The sequence below is a fragment of the Pelophylax lessonae genome (genome assembly GCF_965119305.1).
Source record: "Pelophylax lessonae genome assembly, chromosome: 4".
Lineage (NCBI taxonomy): Eukaryota > Metazoa > Chordata > Amphibia > Anura > Ranidae > Pelophylax > Pelophylax lessonae.
Window position 1 is genome coordinate 614,885,227 of NC_138771.1, and position 21,092 is coordinate 614,906,318.

The 21,092-nt window shown below is 42.6% G+C and overlaps 1 protein-coding gene across 1 annotated transcript in view; it reads left to right on the top strand.

Annotated features, from left to right (window-relative positions):
* LOC309552834 (A.superbus venom factor 1-like) overlaps positions 1–21,092 on the top strand; it is a gene marked incomplete at its 5' end in the record, with an annotated part of 218,648 nt that overhangs the window by 124,480 nt on the left and 73,076 nt on the right. The window contains 4 exons of the mRNA XM_082253743.1: positions 2,449–2,524; positions 4,112–4,271; positions 10,480–10,581; positions 20,422–20,566. Coding sequence (XP_082109869.1) covers positions 2,449–2,524; positions 4,112–4,271; positions 10,480–10,581; positions 20,422–20,566 — 483 coding nt within the window. The remainder of the gene's footprint in view (positions 1–2,448; positions 2,525–4,111; positions 4,272–10,479; positions 10,582–20,421; positions 20,567–21,092) is intronic.

Below are 21,092 nucleotides of genomic sequence, written 5' to 3' on the forward strand. Positions count from 1 at the left end.
TGTGGTATTTAGAAATCTGCCTGAGCTATGCTGAAGCTTAGTCAAACTGCATTGCCAAGGATACTGTCGGAAATTGCAAATTTTAATACATTCCTTTTATACTTACACATTTTTTTTAAATGTAAAAATTCCTAGCAATGTAAAGTTAAGCCTTCTTGTTGAGTTAATGCATCAATAGGACCTCTGCCTGTTGACCGAAGAATTAGGTAACCTGACATATGATCACCCTAAGAAAATTGGGTTGGTCCCATCCTAAAAAATGTATGCCCTACCCTATGAAGGAGTAATGTCTTTACTGCCTTTTGGCAGCCTTGAGATTTACTAATTTCTGTACATTAACTGTCATGGTCAGGAGTCAAGATCAGAGGCCAGAGCTATAGAAGTGGAAAGCTTCACATGAAAGTAAGGAAGCTAAATACATGAGTAGGCCCCCCGGGCCGGTGACACTTGCACACCCAAGGCACAGGATCTATGCGCCAGAGTTCTTGATGATGGAGATGGGTTTTGCTGCATGCTAGTACCAGGTTATGGTCCTTATGATAGCCCCACCAGAAAGCGAGCAAGTCGGGCTGCAGTAGCAAATGTAGCAGGTAGCAAACAAACAGAAGCGTAGTTGCTAAACAAGCCAAAAGTCTGAAAAATGTAATTGCAGGTTGGTATCAAGTGGAAGTGCAGTCGAAAGACAAGCCAAAGGTTATAATGAGTAGTAGTGGAGATACAGATAGCAGTGGGAGCACAAGGAGCAAGATACTGGCTGGAGAAAAGCACAGCATTCAGGGATACAGGGAGTGCAAAGGCATGGCTTATGTAGGTCGTTCATAGGAGGAACAAGGAGTTCAAAGTTCACCAGAAACAAGATAGAAATTAAGATTGTCCTAGGGATCAGGCAGGTAGGTAGCTCAGCAAGAAGAGCTACTGCCAGATGCAACCGAGCTCCTGGGTTCAGATCTGGGTCCTGACATTAACCCTACAAAGGAAAGATAAATTAGTGGAAGGTGGGTCTTTACTCATGCTTTCCCACATAAGTGCCAATTGCAAAAAGGAAATGTTTCAATGTAAATTTCTTTGAACAGCATGATATAAAAGAGTTTGCAGAAACTGCTAAACAGCATTACATAACCTCAGGTAAACAGTGGCTCCACTCAGAGTTTTTATTTATATTTTTGTAGTTGCTGGAATCTTAAGGACTCCAGTAATGAGTTTTGAGTTTGAGTTCTGAGGTCTGCCCTTCTTCTGTAACTATTATTCCCAAATTCCACTTTTCTGTTGGATTTTTAGTATCATACTGTGTATAGTCTTGGTCTCTTATTGGAGGCTTTCCTGCCCCCAATCAGATTAAAGTTTGCCTCTTCCTGGTGGTTCAAAGTCAGTCTGCTGAAGTTGTGAAGAGGAATTGACTTGTGTTTTTTTTAGAACAGTATGAAATCCAAGAGCCTGCAGAAACTGCTTTGCATTACCACATGGCTCAAGCAAGCAAGGGAGAGACATAAGTGGCATTACTGTACTTGAAAATGTGAAGAATTGATCTTTATCCTTGGTGAGAGGGCATTTAAGCCACACGGCTCAAGAAGTTACCATGAGACTTAAGGGGCATGACTATAGTCTGAAGATGTGAAGTGGATTTCAATGTTTCTAAATTGCTGTATGAGCTGAATGAATCTATATAAAATTAAAATCAAACTAGTGTTCTCAAATAGAACTGTACTTCCATTCTGTCATTCTGTCATTAATTCAACCTAAAGGTGATCCAACTCAATAAACAGCTTCTAAAATTAAATTTGTCGCTTTTAAATGGACTGATCCTTGAATTATGTTAATGTGCTACCATGCATCAGCTTCACAATCTATCACTATTCCTATAGCAGTGAGGGTTGCTTTAGGAGTACTTGTTGGCAATAATTCAGACTCGCATGACCTTAGGCATCAAAGTTCCTTCAGATATCTGGGAGCACTCAATGAGACACAGAGATGGCAGGTACGATATCACAGAATGCTCGCTATATTCAAACAGTAAGGAACGTTTTATAGAGAAAGTAAAAAGGGAAGTCCCTTTCCAGTAGATTATACATAGAATTGATAGAAGAATAGCAGTTTACCATTATGTGCTTCAAGTCACGTACTTGTGAGTTAATTAAAATAAGGCATAGTTATAAATGGCATTATATCAGACTTGTTCTAAGGGTTAAGATAGGGCATAATCAGTTACTTCAAACAGGCTTGCTCCTAAGGGTCAGTTTGACCGAAAGCGTAACGTCCTGGAAACGTTCAAGGACATTTACTTAGATAGGCTTTTTTAATTAAGCTGAGTCTAGGGTTTTAGTAACAAGATGGAGTTGAAAGAACAATATGGAGGATAAATATTCCTTCAGTACTGATGGACTGTTAATGAACTGAAAACTATATATGTCGCTGTACCATAATACATGTGTTTTTCTTTGTTCTTTAAAGGTATAACTAATCAGCTAACATTCCGCAAACCAGACTTCTCCTATGGACAAACGATTACCTCTCCCGCGAGTACATGGTATGTTATTTACTCACCTCTTGGACTGTTATTGTGTACTTTTACATTGTATTTTTTTCTCTTCAGTGCAGCATGGGATAATGCACAATCAATATTAGTTAATAGGAATAGATAGAATCAGGAAGAATCATGACCACATACTGTACTTCAGAATGCCTATTGACCTGCATCCTTGTAAATTACCATGGTGTTTGTATTGTCAGCTTGCTTAAGATGCACCTTAGAGCATTTCCTTTGTTAAAATATGAAGAAAAAAAAAACAAAAGATAAGTGAATTGAAAATGGAGATGAAGTAAAATAGAAATTCTACCCTAGTTCCCTACTCACATTGACTTATTAAATACTTTAAACTAGGGATCGACCGATTATCAGCAACACCAATATATCGGGGGCCGATATGCACTTTCCCCAATATATCGGAATCAGCCCCTGAGGTTACCAATATTACGGATATTTCGGGAAAGTGCTTGTACCAGAGTGATGCCTGCAGCTAGAGGCATCACCCCGGTACTGGCGTACATAGCCGACGGTCGACTGTCTTGTAATGACAACCGATGCGGCTGAGAAGCCGCTCAGCTGTCATTACAAGGAGCGGGAGGGGACATCCCCCCTCCCGCTGCCTTCCGCGGCTCGCCCGGGTCTCCCGTCCCACCAGGAGACCAGGGCAACCAGCCTGCATGGCCGCCAAAAACCCGATCAAAGCCGAATTCGGCTCTGATCGGGTCTCCATGCAAAAACTCGTAAGTGATGTTATGACATCACTTCCGGGTACTCGGTGCCAAATTAAAAAAAATGAAAGCATTCAAAACAGCCAAACTTGGCGTTTTGAATGCTTTTAAGTGCCGAGGAGGGGTTTGGGGTCTTTTAGACCCCCAGATCCCTCCACAATATACACCTGTAAAAAAATAAAAATAAATAAAGAAAATTTTTTTTTTAAATGTCCGAAAATATCAGCCAATATCGGCCGATACCGATATGAGATGACCAAAATATCAGTATCGGCAGTAAAAAAATGATATCGGTCGATCACTACTTTAAACGTAGCAGAAGTTCTGAAATCAAGACCTTTTGGAACTGCTGCTCCAGAACTTCATGACAATCAATTGCATGATCTTGGCTAAAGCTAAGTCTGATCCTACTATTAAATATAACTGGGAAATTGCCAAGTCTTGGGTAACATAATGGCACCATGCAATCACAGAGCAGTAAATGTAAGTATCTCCAGGCTAATGTTTATCTTTTGTGACATAAAGAGAACCAGTCAGGAACAGGCATTTCCAAAAATCTGAATTAGGGCTCTTATGGTAGTTTAGCCTCAATTTCAGGGATGGGTTTATGTGCTGTCGTTTTCTTGTAATCTCTCCCTGTTGGCAAGGTTGGATTTTTGCAAACCCCAACTTAGGTCATGACCAAGGCTGTCAGCATTGTTAGGTGCATTAGCAATAGAATTTGCGGTGAGCTAAATCTGACCCTGCCTCTCAAAGCAGAAATGTCAGGCTGTAAGGCCTTGGGTTAATATCTCTATCTAAACTATCTAATACACACCTTTTCTGGTTATCAGAACTGATTGTTACATATTTCTCACAGGCTTACTGCTTATGTTGTCAAGATATTTTCATTGGCTGATAACCTTTTTCGAGTTGACAAACTTGTAACCTGTAATTCTGTCAAGTGGCTTCTGTATGATAGACTGAACCCTGATGGATCGTTTCAAGAATCCACTTCAGTCTCCAATCAGGAAATGATGGTAGGAACTGAAATCACCTCATTCAACATGACATAGAGTAACATGATAGAACATTGGATGGATGGACGAACAGACAGATGGATGGATTGATTAATGGAAGGAAATATGGATGGATGGGTGGACAGATCATTAGATGGGTGGACAATAATAGATGGAAGGAAGGATAGAAAGATCAGTGGATAATGAGTGAATTATTGGATGGAAAGATAGGTGGATAATGGATTGATGGAAGGATGGAATAGACACTATACATACTGTATCTCTTCGCTTTTTTCTAATTTTTTGCTCTAAGGGATACTTATCTCCATGCCCTTTCATGCACTTCCTGTCTACATTTGCCCCAGTGTCAACTGTACATCATTGCTCTGGTGATGACAATGGTGGGCCATGCCTTCACAATGTATGTCAGCATGGTTGATACTAGTTTCCACCAGGGGTGTGCATGTGACAGGCTAAAAAAAGCAGATGCACAACTTGAAGCCAGTAGTCACCCTATTACAGGAAGCGCCTGAAAGACCTTCTTAGCATGATTGCCAGGTATTATTTAAATGAAAGATGTAGGTTTAAAATTATTGAAAACATTTTTGGAGTGTATCAATATGTTAAAATGTTTATGAGATTTAAAGTGTATGTATACCCCAACCTTGTAAAACAACCCATTCAGTTTAAAATAGAAATAAAAGGCAAAACATATATATACAGTATCTACAGTATCTCTCAAAAAGTGAATACACCCCTCACATGTTTGTAAATATTTTATTCTAACTTTTCATGTGACAACACTGAAGAAATGACACTTTGCTACAATGTAAAGTAGTGAGTGTACAGCTTGTATAACAGTGTAAATTTGCTGTCCCCTCAAAATAATTCAACACACAACCATTAATGTCTCAAAAGCTTACAACAAAAGTGAGTACACCCCTAAGTGCAGATGTCCAAATTGGGCCCAATTAGCCATTTTCCCTCCCCGGTGTCATGTGACTCGTTAGTTTTACAAGGTCTCAGGTGTGAATGGGAGCAGTTGTGTTAAATTTGGCGTTATCGCTCTGACTCTCTCATACTGGTCACTAGAAGTTCAACATGGCACCTAATGGCAAAGAACTTTCTGAGGATCTGAAAAAATGAATTGTTGCTCTACATAAAGATGGCCTAGGCTATAATAAGATTGCCAATACCTTGAAACTGAGTTGCAGCATGGTGGCCAAGACCATACAGCGGTTTAACAGGATAGGTCCCACTCAGAACAGGCCTCGCCATGGTCGACCAGAGGTTGAGTGCACGTGCTGAGCGTCATATCTAGAGGTTGTCTTTGGGAAATAGATGTATGAGTGCTGCCCGCATTGCTGCAGAGGTTGAAGGGGTGGGGGGTCAGCCTGTCAGTGCTCAGACCATACGCCGCACACTGCATCAAATTGGTCTGCATGGCTGTTGTCCCAGAAGGAAGCCTCTTCTAAAGATATGCACAAGAAAGACCGCAAACAGTTTGCTGAAGACAAGAAGACTAAGGACATGGATTACTGGAACCACGTCCTGTAGTCTGATGAGACCAAGATAAAAGTATTTGGTTCAGATGGTGTCACGTGTGTGTGGCAGCAACCAGGTGAGGAGTACAAAGACAAGTGTATTTTGCCCACAGTCAAGCATGGTGGTGGGAGTATCATGGTCTGGGGCTGCATGAGTGCTGTCAGCACTGGGGAGCTACAGTTCATTGAGGGAACCATGAATGCCAACATGTACTGTGACATACTGAAGCAGAGCATGATCCTCTCCCTTCGGAGACTGGGCTGCAGGGCAGTATTCCAACATGATAACGACCCCAAACACACCTCCAAGACGACCACTGCCTTGCTAAAGAAGCTGAGGGTAAAGATGCTGGACTGGCCAAGCATATCTCAAGATCTAAACCCTATTGAGCATCTGTGGGGCATCCTCAAATGGAAGGTGGAGGAGCGCAAGGTCTCTAACATCCACCAGCTCTGTGATGTCATCATGGAGGAGTGGAAGAGGACTCCAATGGAAATCTGAGAAGCTCTGGTGAACTCCATGCCCAAGAGGGTTAAGGCAGTGCTGGAAAATAATGGAGGCCACACAAAATATTTACACTTTGGGCATTTTTACTTAGGTGTGTACTCACTTTTGCTGCCACGGGTTTAGACATTAATGGTTGTGTGTTGCGTTATGTTGAGGGGACAGCAGATTTACACTGTTATACAAGCTGCACACTCACTACTTTATATTGTAGCAAAGTGTCATTTCTTCAGTGTTGTCACATGAAAAGATATAATAAAATATTTACAAAAATGTGAGAGGTGTACTCACTTTTGTGAGATACTGTATTTATATATGAAAAAAAAAACATTACAAATACCTTTTTTTACCCTTTCATTTCTTTATTTCATATTCCCTCTGTTCTCAGCAGCATAAAAGCTAGGGGAGGAGAAACAGCAGCACACTGGTCTTCTCAGTGAATGGCTGTGTTAGGGGGACCTGTCAGGACAGGTCTGATCATTAGAGGAGAGCAGGCACAATTCCCAGCACAGCTAAAAAATTACCACACTGTGCTTTCATGCCTAGAGTACTCATTTTTAAGTAGTAAAGCAGAGTGACTGTCAGGAACACCAGGGATTTCACACAAAGGAAGCAATACATAGAGAAAAGGATACTTTTTCATACAAGTACATGGTACAGAAGGCACATATCAAGCATATTAAATGCTGGGATTTAAATATTTAAGTAATTGTGTCTACTTAAGTAATTTAGATCTGCAGAACATTAAACGTTGTAATGCTCTTTTAACCTGGTTGCACCATGGCCATATTTTTATATTACAAGATTCGCTAAAACAGAGGTCTCCAAACTGGCCCAAACTACAATTCCCATCATGCCTAGTCATGTTTGTGAATGTCAGAGTTTTATAATGCCTTATGGGACATGTAGTTCTGCAACAGCTGGATGGCCGTAGTTTGGAGATTCCTGCTCTAAAGACTGTAGTTGTTGGAATTGGTATATTTATGCAGAAAGTTTTAACCCCCTATTCCATAGTGCTTAAAGATGGCCATACACCAGTAAAAATATTATTTTTGGAGCCTTTGTTTGATTTTCTATCATCATATCAGCATTCATTTCACACTGAAGTAATGAGAAAATTTCAAAGAAACAAGATGGAAATTTTCTCAAACAAATTAAATTCTAACTGTGAATTTGTTTTTGTTTGGGAAAACTCATACCTATTGCAACCTGTTCAATACGTCCATTGAAATAGAAGGTCTGGATAAAATTTTAAGGGCTTTTAAATGAAATCAGTTGACTCAGGCTCCTTTCACACGGCCCGCTGTCAGGTGCGGACCGTTCTCTGCTCAGCAGGGATCGATCCACCGAGCAGGCGGATGACAGCTCTGCCTCCGCTCTGTGTGTGGAGAGGGAGGTGTCAGAGCCCCATTGCTCTCTATGGGGGAATCGGATGAGAACGGAACGTCTGTCCGATCTCATCCGATCCGATCTGATCCCCTGGACAGATGGAAAATAGGGTTTCCATCCGTCCGGATTTCACGGACAGGATCCGATGCGGATGGCAGCAGGTGTCAGTGGACATATCCCCGCTGACATCCGCTGCCCCATAGGAATGCATGGAGGATCTGATCAGGTCTGCCTAAAAAACTGACAGGCGGATCTGATCGGATCGTTCGTGTGAAAGGACCCTTAATGATGGCAAGAAAGAATGTCTTGAGGAACAACTTTTAGGAACATTGCAAACCTATGCAAAAAAGGGAAAACAGAACTGAACCCAATTCCTTTGCTCAAATCCAAAAGTGTAAGAGTATATAGCAGTGAGCAGAGCAGGAAGCCAAACAAAGTAAAAAATACAAATTTCATGGGAGAGATTTTGATCTTAACCTCCTTGGCGGTAATCCCGAGCGTGACTCGGGGTTGATTTTTTATATCAGGAGCGGTAACCCCGAGTCACGCTCGGGGTGGATTGCAGAGAGCGCAGCGGTGTTCTCTTACCTTCTCCTGGCGATCCAGCGATGATCTCTCATTGCTGTGACCGCCAGCCGAGAGTCCCGCCGCTCTTCCATCCCTCCGTCGGTGTGATCACTTCCTAGTTCCGTTCCCTGCAGCAGCAATGCTGCATGGGAGCGGAACTAGGGAGGGAAATTAAAAAAAAAAAAAAACGTTGCACAAAACACATTTTATATTATATATATATATATATATATATATATATATATATATATATATATATATATATGTGTGTGTATATATATATATATATATATATATATATATGCACACACACACATATATATATAAAATTATATTATTGATTCAATTATAATTCATGCGTTATGTATTATATATATATATATATATATATATATATATATATATATATATATATATATATACACACACACGCATATATCTATATATAATATATAATGCATGAGTTATAATCTAATCAATAATATAATTTTATTATATATATTATATATTAAATAATAAAATAATATTATTGATTCGATTATAATTCACGTGTTTGTGTTTCAAATTTATCACATCTGGGATGTCTACTAGAGTCTTGTTTTGGTCAGGTTTAAGTCAGTAATTACTAAGAATTGTAGGCCTATAATACATAACGCCAAATTTCCATGAAAACAATTGTACCGCTTTTGGTATGTAATTCCTTACATAATCATACTGCCAGGGAGGTTAAAGAGGAAGGAAACCCTGTAGAAAAAAATGAGAAAAAAATGAGAAAAAAAAAAAAAAAACAACCCTGTAAGACAAAGGCATAATGAGCTAGTATGCATCGCATACTGGCTCATTATGAAATACTTACCTTAGAACGAAGCCCCTGCAGTGCCGCCTGCACATCGACAGGACGGCCGACATGTCCTGACTCCTAGCTCGCATTCTCCAGCCATCTGATTGGCCGGAGGCACGATTACATCACTCCCGCGCATGCGTGCGGGAGCCTTCAGAGCGCATGCGCCGATGACGTCATCGGCTGCTTAAAAAATAAATATCTCCTAAACGGTGCAAGATTAGGAGATATTTACAGCACCTATAGGTAAGCCTTAATATTACTTTACTAGCAATGGCGGCGATCTGCAATTTTTAGCAGGACTGTGACATTGCGGCGGACAGTTTGGAGACTTAACTGACATTTTTGACACTTTTGGGGGGACCAGTGACATTACTACAGTAATCAGTGCTAAACATATGCACTGTTACTGTAATAATGACATTGGCAGGGAAGGGATTAACCCACGGGTGATCAAAGGGTTAAGTGTGAGCCCCTAGGGGAGTGTTTTCTAACTGTATGGGGCAGGGACTTGTGAAATGACCACAGAGACCTGTGATCTTATATAGAAGGATCACAGGCACTCTGTGATCATTCCAGGGGGAAGAACGGTCAGCTGTGTTTACAACAGTTGACGGTCCTTTTCTCTCAGCGGGGAGCGATCGCTGGATGCATGGCGGCAATCACGGTCGACAGTCCCGTGGATAGGCATTCCCGCTGCCTAGTGGGGGCGGGAGCGCGCCACCTCTGGCGCGTGCGCGTTTGCCCCCTGGCACCATTTGCGCGACCAAGGTACCCCTACGTTGTTTCTTGCACCCGAGCCAGCCTGCCACACTAAAACTGCGTGGGCGGTCGACAAGTGGTTAAATGAAATTTTAGTGACTCATTGGGATTGATTTTTTTAAAGGCAAATAGTATTTGCAAAGACCCAAAATACATGCAATGAAAAAAAAAACCTGAAGTTTTGCTTGCAGATGATTGGATCATGTGCGTCATCGAAGTTTCTCTTCATTCACTAAGCTCAGGAGATAATTGCAAAGAGCAACTTCCCTTGCCAAGTGTCTATTTGCCTTTAGTAAATCAACCCCATTGGGAGCAAATTCATTTAAAGAAAAACATAGAAACATACAAAGGTGATAGCAGAAAAAGACCAAGTGGTCCATCCAGTCTATAGATCTATGTTTGTCCCAAGCATGTTTGAAACCACTTACTGTTAACTTGCACACTTAGCGGAGGATTCTACTACAGATTTCAGGGGACAGTAGAAGTAAGGGAAAAAGGTAAATCTTTAAATGTACAAATTGTCTTATATTTTTAAGATATTTTGATATTTTGATGAACATATGAGGAACTGATGTATTTTTGGCTTTCATGTCTCTTCCTTATATTTCCTCTTTTCTCCAGGGTGGAAACAAAAGAACTGGCCATGAACTAAAGACTACACTGACATCCTTTGTTCTTGTGGCTATTCTGGAAAGCCAGAAGTTATGTCCTGATCATGTTTTTGTAGGTGACCAGACAAGATTCCTTTTTGACACTCTTACCTCATACAACTCTCTCTCTCTCTCTTCATATTCTTGTATTTCCTTAACATGTAAAAGAAAATTCACTATAATTACCTTTCCAGTGCCCCATGTCTTGAAACGTCACCACTTCTCTGCTCTCCAGCCACTGCAGGTATTCTATCCATCAGTTGGGTCAAGTATCTGCTCTCCTTGCTGCATGCCATGGGTTCTCATGTTGGCATGTATGTCTGTACGGGGGCTTGTGATTGGCAGGCACCAAATCTCAAAGTTCCTGTCCCGCTTCTTCTTATAGGGGCCCACCTTCTGGTAGTTGCTATCCTTTGCCATATTTTGCCTAACTCCTTGCCAGAGGTCTTTCCACAACATCTCCGGCCATTAGCTTTTATATTTACAAGAAAGGAATATCCATGCCAAAGTTATAGTTTCAGCACTTTACTGTTGGTCATCAAAAATGGCAGTGCCGGTGGGGGGCGTGGCTGCCGTTGCGGAAGATGGCCGCTTAGTGTGCTAGCTCTGCAAGCCACCCCAGACACACGCCGCACCGAGGGCTTCCCTAGCCTCTACGAGCACACACAAAGGAAGGTGAACCTCCGCTGAAGCACCCGGGATGACCCGCCGAAAGAAAGATCCGGCACAATCTTCTAATCTGGCCGGCTACTTCATCTCGCAGGCACCTGGTCTACGGCAAAATGGCGCCGGCAGCGCGGGAAGAGCTCCGAACAACAAGCAGGGAGAAGGCCTGCTCCCTAAGCTGTACCCGATTCGGCTGCCTCAACGACAGAAGGTCGGGAACCCTGATAGCGGGCAGTCGTCAGGATCTCCGTCACCGCCGTCACCGTCCTCACGGAGCCCAGCCAAAACCAGGCAGAGAATGGACTCCCCGCCGCCTGACTTTCGTGGAGTCTCAGGTATGGACCTCTCCCAGCACTCTCCCACGCCATCAGCATACCAACCATCCATGAGAGACCCCTTTTCTGGGCACCCCTCGGGGAGTAACCCCATCTCAGAAGCCACAATGAGGGACATGCTGCATTCCCTGAGGGTGTCGATGCAGGCAGACACGCAGCTACAAACTAAACAACTCACTGCTGAAATCACAGCCCTGGGATCCCGCATTGACCAGGTTGAGCACTCGGTCCAGAATCATGCTGATACCATAAACTCGGTAATTGATAAGCTCAACTCACATACTGAAGAAATAACCCGTCTGCAAAATAAGGTGGCGGATCTGGAGGATCGCTCCAGGCGAAACAATATAAAACTGCGGGGCATAGCTGAAGCGGTGGGTTCTGATCACTTACTACAATATGCCACTTCTCTTTTCAAATTATTGGTTCCCTCTCTATCGGATGCAGACCTGCTTATCGATAGAATACATAGGCTACCTAAGCCTGCCTTTCTGGACTCTAATGTACCAAGGGATGTCCTGCTCAGGGTCCATTTTTATACGGTGAAAAATAGAATAATGCTAGCGTCCAAGCAGCGGGGAATGCTCCCAGATCCCTATCATGATGTGCAATTGCTGCCTGACCTCTCCAGACACACGCTACAGGCCAGACGCAATTTGTCAATCATAACAAAGGCGCTACGCAGCCATCAGATACAGCATAAGTGGCGGTATCCGGCGACACTTTTGGTGACCCATGAAGGCTCCACCATCACGGTCAGAACTCTGGATGAAGGCCTGAAGATGCTCAGGAGATGGAATATCCTCCCACCAGATCCTGTACCGGTCCCGGACCACACACCTCTGAGACCGTTGGAAGCGGAATGGAACGTTACTTCCCGCAAGAGGTCCTCAAGACCATCCTCAACTCACCCTAGCCGCTCCTGATTTCACAACTGTTGTCTCTGGCCATGGAAGATGACTCTCCCTATGGCCCTCCTGTGTTCAAGTTGCGAATTTCTTCGCTCTCGAGCTGCTGAGACGGCTCTCTTTTTAGGCTTTGTCCTTTTTCTTCGTTTTGTTTTGTTTATTTTTGGTCCAGTTATTTTTTCTCTGTGTACATCTCTCAACGCACCATTTCAAGCACGAGTATCTACTATGAGTGATGCTTCCTCTATCTTGGCCTTGCCACCAACAGGATGACCATCAAGCTAGTGACTATTAATGCCAATGGACTGAACCACCCAGCCAAGAGACGTTCGTTATGGAAGGAAGCTACCTCTCGCCAGGCTGATGTGCTAGCGGTGCAAGAAACTCACTTTGATATCAATGCAACTCCTCACTGTGGCCGTAAGGAGTACTCGCAAGTTATTTTGGCGTCCAGTGTGGAAAAAAAGAAGGGTGTCATGATCGCCTTCAAGGACTCCTTAGCACTGCGAATACACACAACGGTCTTGGATCCTAATGGCAGGTACATAATCCTAACTTGCGATATCAATGATCTGCCGGTGACCCTAGTGACAGTGTATGCGCCAAACACGCATCAAATCCGATTTCTTCGCAGGGTCTTCAAGCAGGTATCTGGCATGCTATATGGTCATTTGCTTATATGTGGGGACTTTAATGCGGTTGTCGACCCCGGGATGGACTCTTCGGCGTCCCCCCGGAGCCGACAGCAATCATTGGGGAATATTCTGCACGAGGAAAAATTGTATGATGTGTGGAGGTGCCAACACTCTATGGAGAGAGATTATTCTTTCTTTTCTGCTAGACACAATTCGTATTCTCGCCTAGACATGTTTTTTGTGGATTTGTTTTTACTAGATAAAACATCTTCCTCTGTGGTCGGTGACATATTATGGTCGGACCATGCCGCAGTGGAATTGACCATAGAGGAAGCTGAGAAGTGTACTAACTCCTATATCTGGAGATGTGATGCCCGCATGTTGCAAGACGAGGATTGTAAAGCTTATATTGTTAAACAATTGCAGGAATTTCGCAATGTTAATGCCTCCTCTGTCTCCGACCCGTGGGTGCTGTGGGGTGCACAAAAAGCCTTCCTGAGGGGGGGTGTGCATCCAGCAGCAGGCACGGCTTCGGAGACGGAGGAAGGATAAAATGTCACAACTGACGCAGCAGATCCACACCTTGGATAGTGCCAACAAAATAGACCCCGACCCATCTAGATTCCACTCTATCGCACAACTACGGCAAGAACTACGCCTCTTGCTCTTGGAAACGTCCAACAGACACCTCCAATATCTAAAGCAAACTCATTATCACCAAGCCAATAAAGCTGGCAAACTTCTAGCCTCACAAGTTAAGCGTAAGCAAGCCAAAACCAAGATCCCCTACTTAACTCACGCAAAAAATGCCTCTAAAATAACTCACCCGCAAGCCATAGCTGATGAGTTTGCAGACTTTTATAGCTCCCTTTACGCAAGCCATAGCTGATGAGTTTGCAGACTTTTATAGCTCCCTTTATAACCTGAAAGACAATCCCTCTGAAATACAACCATCCGCAGAAAACATTAACCGTTTTCTCCAAAATGTATCTCTCCCCTCACTTTCTCCTTCCCAGTTACAAACTCTTAACTCTCCGATCACCGCCCCTGAGGTCCAGTCTAGCATAAAATCCCTGTCGAAGGGCAAATCGCCCGGACCAGATGGTTTCACGAACGAATTTTACCAGATGTTTACCCCTCACTTGAGCCCAACCATGACAGCAGTGTACAATAAAGCTATGGAAGTAGCTTCATTGCCTCAAGACATCCTATGCGCACACATTGTCACGTTACCCAAACCAGGTAAAGATCCCAACACACCAGCCAACTTCCACCCCATCTCCCTTCTTAATTCGGACGCGAAGATATATGCACGTATATTATCCAAACGTATTCAAATTCTACTCTCTGAACTTATACACAGAGATCAAATGGGGTTCACTCCAGGCAGGCAGACGTCTGATGCCACTAGGAGACTGCTAGGCATAATGCACAGGGCGCAATCCTCAAAAACCCCATCTGTATTGCTTACTCTGGATGCTGAGAAAGCATTTGATAGGGTTCATTGGGGCTATATGGAAGCCACCCTGCAAAAATTCAGGTTCTCGGGTCCCATTTTGTCCGCCATTATGGCCCTATATTCGTATCCCACGGCACAAGTTTACACATCGGGTATACTGTCCAAACCGTTCACAATAACGAATGGTACACGTCAGGGCTGCCCTCTGTCCCCTACGATTTTCAATCTGGTCATTGAACCACTAGCGGAAACAATCAGATCCCACCCTCTCGTCCAGGGGTTTAAACTGCCATCTTACCACCACAAAATTAATCTATTTGCCGATGATGTAATCATGATGCTTACGCACCCAGAAAAATCACTCCCAGCTGCCTTCGCCATACTACAAGAGTACAGCAAGGTCTCTTTTTACAAACTCAATACTTCCAAATCTACGATCCTCAACCTAGGGGTTCCACTCAGGATCCAGACCAACCTCCAAAAAATAATCCCGATACCCTGGTCTTCTAAGTCCATACACTACCTGGGCATAGACCTACCAGCTGATCCTCTCCAATTGCTTCCCATCAATGTTAACAGACTAATGGCCAAAATCACTGCAGCCATTCCCAAGATGTGCAATCCATTTTTCTCCTGGAGTGGCAGGGTTGCGGCCTATAAGATGTTTGTTTTGCCCCAGATTTTGTATCTTTTCAGGGCACTCCCCATCCCTTTCCCGATAACCCGCATCAACAAGTTCTCCAAACAAATGGCCTCCTATATATGGGCAGGGAAAAGGCCGCGTTGCGCCTACTCAATACTGACCAAGAAAAAACAATATGGGGGTGCGGCGGTCCCTGACCTCCACTCCTACTACAAAGCCTCCATCCTCGCTCAAATGAGACAATGGCTTCAAACCAAGGAAGAACCTATGTGGGTGACTCTGGAAAGGGATGTGGCCCCGACAAAGGACCTGAGCACCTTACTTTGGAGTGATAAATGGGAGGAATGGAACCTCGCGGATCTTCCTCCCACTATGCAAGCGACGTTGAGAGTGTGGCGCATTGCTCCGCACTCCTTATATGTCAAAGATGTCACTAACGCCTGCCCGCTACCCTTATCAGTGCTCCGGCCCTACCTACCAGATTTGCCAGTTCGCTTATTAGCCGAGAGGCAAGTAACGCACATTAATTCCTTCTATCACACCGACACTCCCTTATCTATAACTGACATGATTGCCAAACATAATATGCCATATCACCTACATCTGCATATCATGCGCATATCTCATTTTCTGCGGGCTCACCCTCAACGGCCTATCTTAGTAGACAGTAGGTTGTGGGACGTGCTCACGGCTGATACCCCAAGCCCACCAAGACTTTCCCAGTACTATGATATACTGTTGGATAACACCACATTCTACAAATCCGCTCACATGTTTAAGTGGGAAGGGGACCTGGGAACCACGTTCTCCGTTTTGCAATGGCGCGCAGCCTTGGCCGCAATTTATAAATTCTCACATTGTGCAAACCACTGGGAGATGACACTGAAGATCATAAATAGGTGGTATTATACCCCATACCGGTTAGCCGGGTTTTCACAATCTTACTCCCAATTGTGTTGGCGGGATTGCTCACAGGTAGGAACCCTGTTACACACCCTCTGGTCCTGCCCATCTCTCAAGAGCTACTGGACTCGAATCTTTCAGTTTATATCCACTCACACCGGGTGCCTATTCAAACCTTCCCCAGAGTTAGCTGTGCTCCATCTGGGCATAGACAAACTACCGGTACTGTATAGGCCATGGGTAACCCATGTCCTCCTAGCAGCTCGCACGATAATTCTAAGGAAATGGAGATCAGCAGAAGCTCCTAATCTATCTGACATGGTCCAACTACTTAAAGTAAATTATCAGTTTGAAAAAGCCCTGGCAGTTAACAGGATGAAACTACAATCATTTAACTCCCACTGGGATTTCTGGGCCTCCATGGTGTAATACTGTTGGTTGAAGTTACAGTTACTGTTTACTGAAGTTAATGTTTGACATTGTTTGATGCTGTATTGATGATGTATTGCTGGAATCACCATGCCTTACTCATGCTGTTGAGAAATGTACACTTGCACGTACGTATGTATGTACTATTATTACTTACATCGTATTTCTTTTACTTGTTATGTTCAAAAATCTGAATAAAAAATATTTACAAAAAAAAAAAAAAATGGCAGTGCCAAGATACCTATCCAAGTGCCTTCAGAGTAGTGGTCACTCACGTTCTAATAGCAGCTCGCTGTCTAATATTTTGCAAATGGAAGTCAACCGATTCCATCAACATCTCCAATCTTAAAGCCATGGTCCATAAAAACTACCCTTTCGAGCACCTGTTGGCCATCAATTCCCTAAGTTGTGACAGATTTGAGAAAGTATGGGAAATATGGACTGCTAGGCAGTCCAAGTCTTACTGAAACGTATTACTATTTGATGTGTTTACAAACATTTCAGTAAAAAAATTATTGAAAAAAAAAATGGCAGTGACAAATAGCATCATACTGTTCAGGATGACTTGGCATACTCTGCCAATTATATATAGTGTGGACATACCATAGCAATCAATATGCCAAAGCCACATATTGCACATCACTTTTAGGCCATCTTCCCTTAGTGTCTCACTCTCATTTCTCTATTTCTGTCTTTCTCTCTCTTTTTCTCTTCTCTCTTTCCCTCTCTCTCTCTCTCTCTTTTTCTCTTCTCTCTTTCCCTCTCTCTCTCTCTCTCTCTCTCTCTCTCTCTCTCTTTCTCTTTCTCTTTCTCTCTTTCTGTCTTTCTCTCTCTCTATTTATCTTCCCCTCTCTCTCTCTCTTTCCCTCTCACTTTCTCTCTCTTTCTGTCTTTCTCTCTCTCTCTCTCTCTCTCTCTCTCTCTCTATTTCTCCCCCGCTTTCGATTTCTCTCTTTCCATCTCTCTCTCTCTCTCTCTCTCTCCTCTCTCTCTCTCTCTTTCTCTCTTTCTGTCCTTCTCTCTCTCTCCCTCTCTCTCTATCTCTCTCTCTCTCCATCTTTCTCTTTCCCTCACACTTTCTCTTTCTGTCTTTCTCCCTTGCTTTCTCTTTCTGTCTTTTTGTCTTTCTGTCTGTCTCTCTCGCTTTCTCTCTTTCTCTCTCTCTCTCTCTCTTTATCTTCCCCTCTCGCTCTCTTTCTCTTTCCCTTTCCCTCTCCCTTTCTCTTTCTGTATCTCTCTCACACTCTTTCTCTTTCCCTCTCGCTTTCTCTTTCTCTCTTTCTGTCTTTCTCCCTCGCTTTCTCTTTCTGTCTTTCTGTCTGTCTGTCTCTCTCTCTCCCTCGCTTTCTCTCTCTCTCTCACTCTCGCTTTCTCTCTTTCTCTCTCTCTCTTTCTCTCTCTCTTTCTCTCTTTTTCTCTTTCTGTCCTTCTCTCTCTCTCTCTCTCTCTCTCTCTCTCTCTCTCTCTCTCTCTCTCTCTCTCTCCGTCTTTCTCTTTCTCTTTCTCTATTTCTCTCTTTCTGTCCTTCTCTCTCTCTCTCTCTCTCTCGCTCTCTCTCCGTCTTTCTCTTTCCCTCTCACTTTCTCTTTCTCTCTTTCTCTCTTTCTCCCTCGCTTTCTCTTTCTGTCTTTCTGTCTGTCTGTCTCTCTCTCGCTTTCTCTCTTTCTCTCTCTTTATCTTCCCCTCTCACTCTATTTCTCTTTCCCTCTCCCTTTCTCTTTCTGTATCTCTCTCTCTCTCTCTTTCTCTTTCTCTCTCTCTCTATCTTCCCCTCTTACTCTCTTTCTCTTTCTCCCTCACTTTCTCTTTCTCTCTTTCCATTCTTTCTCTCTCTCTCTCTCTTTCTTCCTCACTTTCTTTTTCTCTCTTTCCGTCTTTCTCTCTCTCTCTCTTTCTTCCTCACTTTCTTTTTCTCTCTTTCTTTCTCTCTCTCTTTCTCTCTCTTTTTCTCATTCTCTCTTTCTCTCTCTCTTTATCCTCCCCTCTCTCTTTCCCTCTCGCTTTCTCTTTCTCTCTTTCTGTCTTTCTCTTTATCTTCCACCCTCTCTCTCTTTTTCCCTCTCACTTTCTCTCTCTTTCTCTTTCTCTCTTTGTCTGTCTCTCTCACTCTCTCTGTCTCTCTCTCTTTCATTTTTCTGCATATTCTTAAAAATAAGATTGAAACAAAAAACATTAGAGACAGTAACAGAAGTATGTGAGCAGTATTAACAGTGCAAATTATGCTATTTTTGATCCATTTGTTGTGAGGAACAGAAAAAATATATTTTTTGGGGATATGTATTATGTTTTTTTTTTTTTTTTAATAACATCACTAGTGTCTATGAACATGGGTATTGTAAAGGAAAAAACATAACATAAACATTTAAAAAAATACCAAATCAGTAAAAAAAAAAGAAAAAGAACCAACATTTCTGGGCCCTTTTCATGTTTCCTTGAGGGTTTTTTTTTTAATACAATAGGAAAATAATAAAAAGCAACTTGAAAGTTTTAAAGAGACAGTAACATAAGTATACACCCAGCTTTAAAAGTGCAAATGTTGCTAATTTTTACTCCTTTATATGATATTGCTTAAAAACTCAAATAACAAAATACATTTAAAAAATTAAAACTATATTTAACAATTGGAAAAAGAACAAATACGTTTTTAAAATGTTATCAATTTTTGGGGGTATTTATTGTTATGCATTTTTCCATATCATGCGTGATTGTGATTAGTAATTTTTTTTTTCTTTTTTATTTATTATAGGCACTTTTATAACACCAACAATTTATGCAGCACTTTACATATATATTGTACATTCACATGAGTCCCTTCCCTCAGGGTGCTTATTAGAGATCGACCGATTATTGGCAAAGCCTATATATCGAGGGCCGATATGCACTTTCCCCGATATATAAGAATCGGCCACCTATTACTGATATTTTGAAAAGTGCTTGTACCGGAGTGATGCCTGCAGCTAGAGGCATCATCCGAGTACCGGTGTCCATAACCGATGGTCGGCTGTCTTGTAATGACAACCGATGCAGCCGGGAAGTCGCTCGGCTGTCATTACAAGGAGCGGGAGGGGACGCCCCTTCCCCTCCCGCCGCCTTCTACGGCTCGCCCGGGTCTCCCGTCCTACCGGGAGACCCGGGCAACCAGAAGAGAAGACCCGATCAAAGCTCCCCATGCAAAAACCCGAAAGTGATGTAATGACACCACTTCCGGGTACTGGCGCCAGATTAAAAAAATTACAGCATTCAAAACAGCCAAACTTGGCAATTTGAATGCTTTTAAGTGCAGAGGAGGGGTTTGGGGTCTTTTAGACCCCCAGATCTCTCCACAAGAGTACCTGTCATGTAAAAAAAATAAAATTTTTAAATGTACGAAAATATCGGCCAATATCGGCCGATACCGATACGCGATGACCAAAATATCAGTATTGGCAATGCAAAAACGATGTCGGTCGATCACTAGTGCTTATGTCTCATGTCTTTGAAACATGTGAGGAAGCCCACACAGGTGCAGGGAGAATATGCAAACTCCCTGCAGGTAGTGCCGTGGTTGAGATTTGAACCAGGCCAGGTAAAAGTGCTAACTGCTTAGCCACTGTGCTGGCTAAAGTTTTTTTTCTTTACTTATTATATGTAATTACTATATGTTAAAAAATATCAAGTAACACGTGGAAAAGTGAGAAACACCCCCCCACCCACAAAAAGCACTCTATGCTAATTGTAATGCCATTAAAAACCAACACCTCAAACTACTTTAGACCACTATAATTTCACCTACTTATTAAACCAAATGCATTTTACCTATAGGGGAATTTTAGCCCAAAAATTGGTGGTTGGATGAAAATGTCTTTCATTTTTTTTTTTGTCACAAAATATTACATGAACAAACCTATAACGCATCCTGATGTTTCTCATGCTGTCTGTATTCTTGCTTTCCCCAGTTATTTTTCATTAAAAAGTCTATGTCATTTTTGAAAATGGCCTATCCCTCTCTGCAAAATCCATATTCTGTTGCCATCACATCCTATGCTCTGGCCTTAGCTGGAGGACTTCAGGAAACCAACACATTGATGGCTGCGTCTACAGGTACGTGCTGCCGCTAATCCGCAAGTCAATTCTTCTCATGAAACATGAAGAGTCAGGATGAGTCCAGATGTTCTGAATCCTCAAAATTATAATTGTCCTTTTAAATGCCACTTTATGCATTGATATACCTCCTTAGACCTAGTCTGTCTGGTCAGTAGGGTGTCTTGTTGACTTTGCTCCATCCCCAAGTAGCTTAACTCTTTAATAAGACACAAAAGTGGAATCCAATACAATTTAACTTCAGCTGTTTGCTGTAAAGAGGATGTTTTCCCAGTTTTTTTAACTGTAAGAAGACCGTGACTTTCCTAACACTCATCCCTGCGAAAAAGTAACACTGAGGAAACATGGACGAAGTGAGGAGTATCTAGCTAGCTATACTAGCACTAAACGGGAGGAGAGAGTGACTGTTGTGGGCCAAAACTGCCACTAGAGGACAAAATTTCACAGAACTATAACAACCTCATAAAGTTTAATCACTTGACCTCTGGAAGATTTACCCCCCTTCATGACCAGGCCATTTTTGGGA